Source organism: Dendronephthya gigantea, unplaced genomic scaffold (assembly GCF_004324835.1).
Source record: "Dendronephthya gigantea isolate DGI-Jeju-01 unplaced genomic scaffold, DenGig_1.0 000004F, whole genome shotgun sequence".
In the NCBI taxonomy this organism is placed as follows: Eukaryota; Metazoa; Cnidaria; class Anthozoa; order Malacalcyonacea; family Nephtheidae; genus Dendronephthya; species Dendronephthya gigantea.
Window position 1 is genome coordinate 3,316,874 of NW_021163014.1, and position 2,597 is coordinate 3,319,470.

General features: G+C 35.5%; 1 protein-coding gene across 1 annotated transcript; it reads left to right on the forward strand.

Moving 5' to 3' along the window:
* The first annotated feature begins 1,277 nt into the window (after positions 1 to 1,277).
* Positions 1,278 to 2,597, forward strand: LOC114515547. Its single transcript, XM_028534829.1, has 4 exons — positions 1,278 to 1,334; positions 1,421 to 1,525; positions 1,944 to 2,382; positions 2,563 to 2,597. Exons 2-4 carry the CDS (start codon positions 1,433 to 1,435, stop codon positions 2,595 to 2,597), a joined length of 567 nt encoding a protein of 188 aa, XP_028390630.1. The 5' UTR covers positions 1,278 to 1,334; positions 1,421 to 1,432.

A 2,597-nucleotide genomic window follows, 5' to 3' on the forward strand; every position in this document is an offset into this window, starting at 1 on the left:
TATTACATGTAATGACAAATAAATGTAATTGTTTCCCTTTTTCACAATTTAAATGATTGATCGATTCATAACTAATCGAATGTTCGTTGAATTTTATGCTAGCAATTAATACAATTCATATATGCCCACACATTTTTAATCACCAGTACTATAAATTCTATTGCACCTGGGTTTCAGTCGACAAAATATATCTGCAAAGTGTAATAGAACATCAGACTTGCACTTAAATTTGTACATATTCTCCACAATATATTGTGACAGTTTTTATTACATGCAATGACAAATGAATGTCATTGCTTGTTTCCTTTCTTCACACATCATATATATATAGTCGCTGTTCAGTGAAGATAAAACGATTTGACTTGTTACATAATATAATATATTGTATTATACCGTATCATTGCATTCTTATGACGATGGCGCAAAGCGAAGATATAACGATAATTTGGAAAACAAACTGCAAGTGGAGAGATACTGATTATGTTGTTAAAAGAAAGGATGTACGACCGATATGTGGAAAGGACGCGAAGGCATGTGCGCTGTTAAAACCAGGAGATTCGGTAAAGGTCAAATATGGCGCACGTTGGTATAACGCAGAAATTATCCAAATAGGAAATATCGGCATTAGTAATGAAGGCGGGATATGATACTTGCTTGATCTCATTCAATAAATTTCAAGAGTTGTATTTATATGTGATATCATATGCCCTTTTTCTATTTTTGTGTCAGTTGTTGATGCGATAGATGTTCATAGTCATGGTGGTGAAAATAATGATCACTACGAACAGTTTGTGGCTGAACAAAGAAAGAGAGAAAGAGGATGGGAAGTAACGCGTGAGGAAAGGAGGGCAAAATTACAAAAGAAACTGGCAAAGGAATCTGAGGCTTTAACAACGCATGTTGACGAGTTTCATAACAATGCGGCAGTCGTTGCTGTTGACCAGACAAAGGTATATGCATTATATGTTAAGTATATTAATGCACGCATGCCCAAAACAGAACATTACCAAAATTCTGTTTATCCACAAACGTATAGATTGTTCTTTCATATTCAAGTCTCATGCATGCATTCGAATATAATTTACATGAATGCATGCGTATTAAACAAGCGTGTATTAATTTAACAAAATTTTATGCAGATTAGGATAAAAGACATAGCAGACATAAAATGAAAGTATTATATAGACGATTAATGTTACCAAAATCATTATCAATCATTTCTATCTTTTCAGATGATTGAGATTGAGGAAATAAAATGCATTTTAAAAAGAAATTTTCTGAGGATAGATAAACGTCTGGAGTCATTGGAAAAACTCGCCAAATCTTCGGAGAATGTAAGTGCCATTTTTTATAACTCAGAGCAATATATATAGCTCAATTAGACGATATGGATCAAATCTTAATCTTAACTTTGTTTTAGACAATAGAAGAAATGCGCATTTCGTTGCAAAGTTTTCTGCCCGGGACAAATCAGCGTTTTGAGAGGCCTGAGCTTTTGGAACCTTCTGCTCATTCAACTGAAAAGGTTAGTTGCATCATGATCAGTGTTCGGCAGGAAATTAAAGCCCCGTTTACACTACGCGCGATATGGCACGGATAAAAGTTCCGGCCGTGCCACGTTTACAAGTTCTTGCATGGACTATACACTATAGGTATAGTCCAAGCACGGATAAAATGGTATGGGTGCCAGTTTTATCCGTGCCGTACCAAATATCGCGCGTAGTATACGCGGCAAGATTTTACTCGAGAACTCGTGCCAAATATCTTTTACTGTATACTTTATATTTAGTATGCAATAATTAAAACTCTTATATAGTTGGGTAAACAATGAAGTAAATCTAGATAACTATTAAACTGGTATGCTACATTGCAATGATGGCCTACCGCAATGAAATTTGAACGAGATATTTAGACCTCACACAAATATCTATATATTTATATAGGAATTCAGTAGCCCATTTAATAATTCCTCGACATCGTTTCTCGAAGACACGTCATCGACCGTGAATTCATCAGGCGATCATGAGCAATTTCAGCTATCAACGATAGACATAGATGTTTTGAAGCGCTTGATCGATGACGCCGATGTTCATCCGGTCGAGGGCGATCAAGATAAAGCCACAAACAGTTCGCAACTTTCACCAAAGTCAGATGCACCAAGCACAAGTCAAGTATTGTCTGATGATATTATACGAAAATTTGTCACACCGAGCAAGAATATCAAAAAAATTAGCGAGGCGTTAGAAAAGATCCCAGAGCCACGAAAGTGTGCATTGAAATTGCTACCTTTTTTTTTCTCCGACCGTGAGCTAAGTGAATCCAACACTGATGGGACGCATGGTAAACCACCACTCGATCCAGTTAAATTGAATTCATTGAAAGGTGTGTTGTCGAATTAAATGTAAATGACTAATGTATACTCAAATGACAAATATTAAAACCCTCTTGCGAACCATTCAAAATCCAGCAACGGCAGGACTCTATATATCGATACTATACCTACTGTTAATAATTTGAATTACACGTTCTCATATCGATAAAAATCTTGTTTTTCTTTTACAGTATTGTTATTCATGCGCTTTATCCATGAAGAGTAA

Coding starts and splice junctions, on each gene's coding strand:
- LOC114515547 (XM_028534829.1), top strand. CDS start 1,433: ATGCGCATTTCGTTGCAAAGTTTTCTGCCCGGGACAAATCAGCGTTTT. Junction 1,526..1,943: donor CTGCTCATTCAACTGAAAAG/GTTAGTTGCATC, acceptor ATATTTATATAG/GAATTCAGTAGCCCATTTAA. Junction 2,383..2,562: donor TAAATTGAATTCATTGAAAG/GTGTGTTGTCGA, acceptor TTTCTTTTACAG/TATTGTTATTCATGCGCTTT.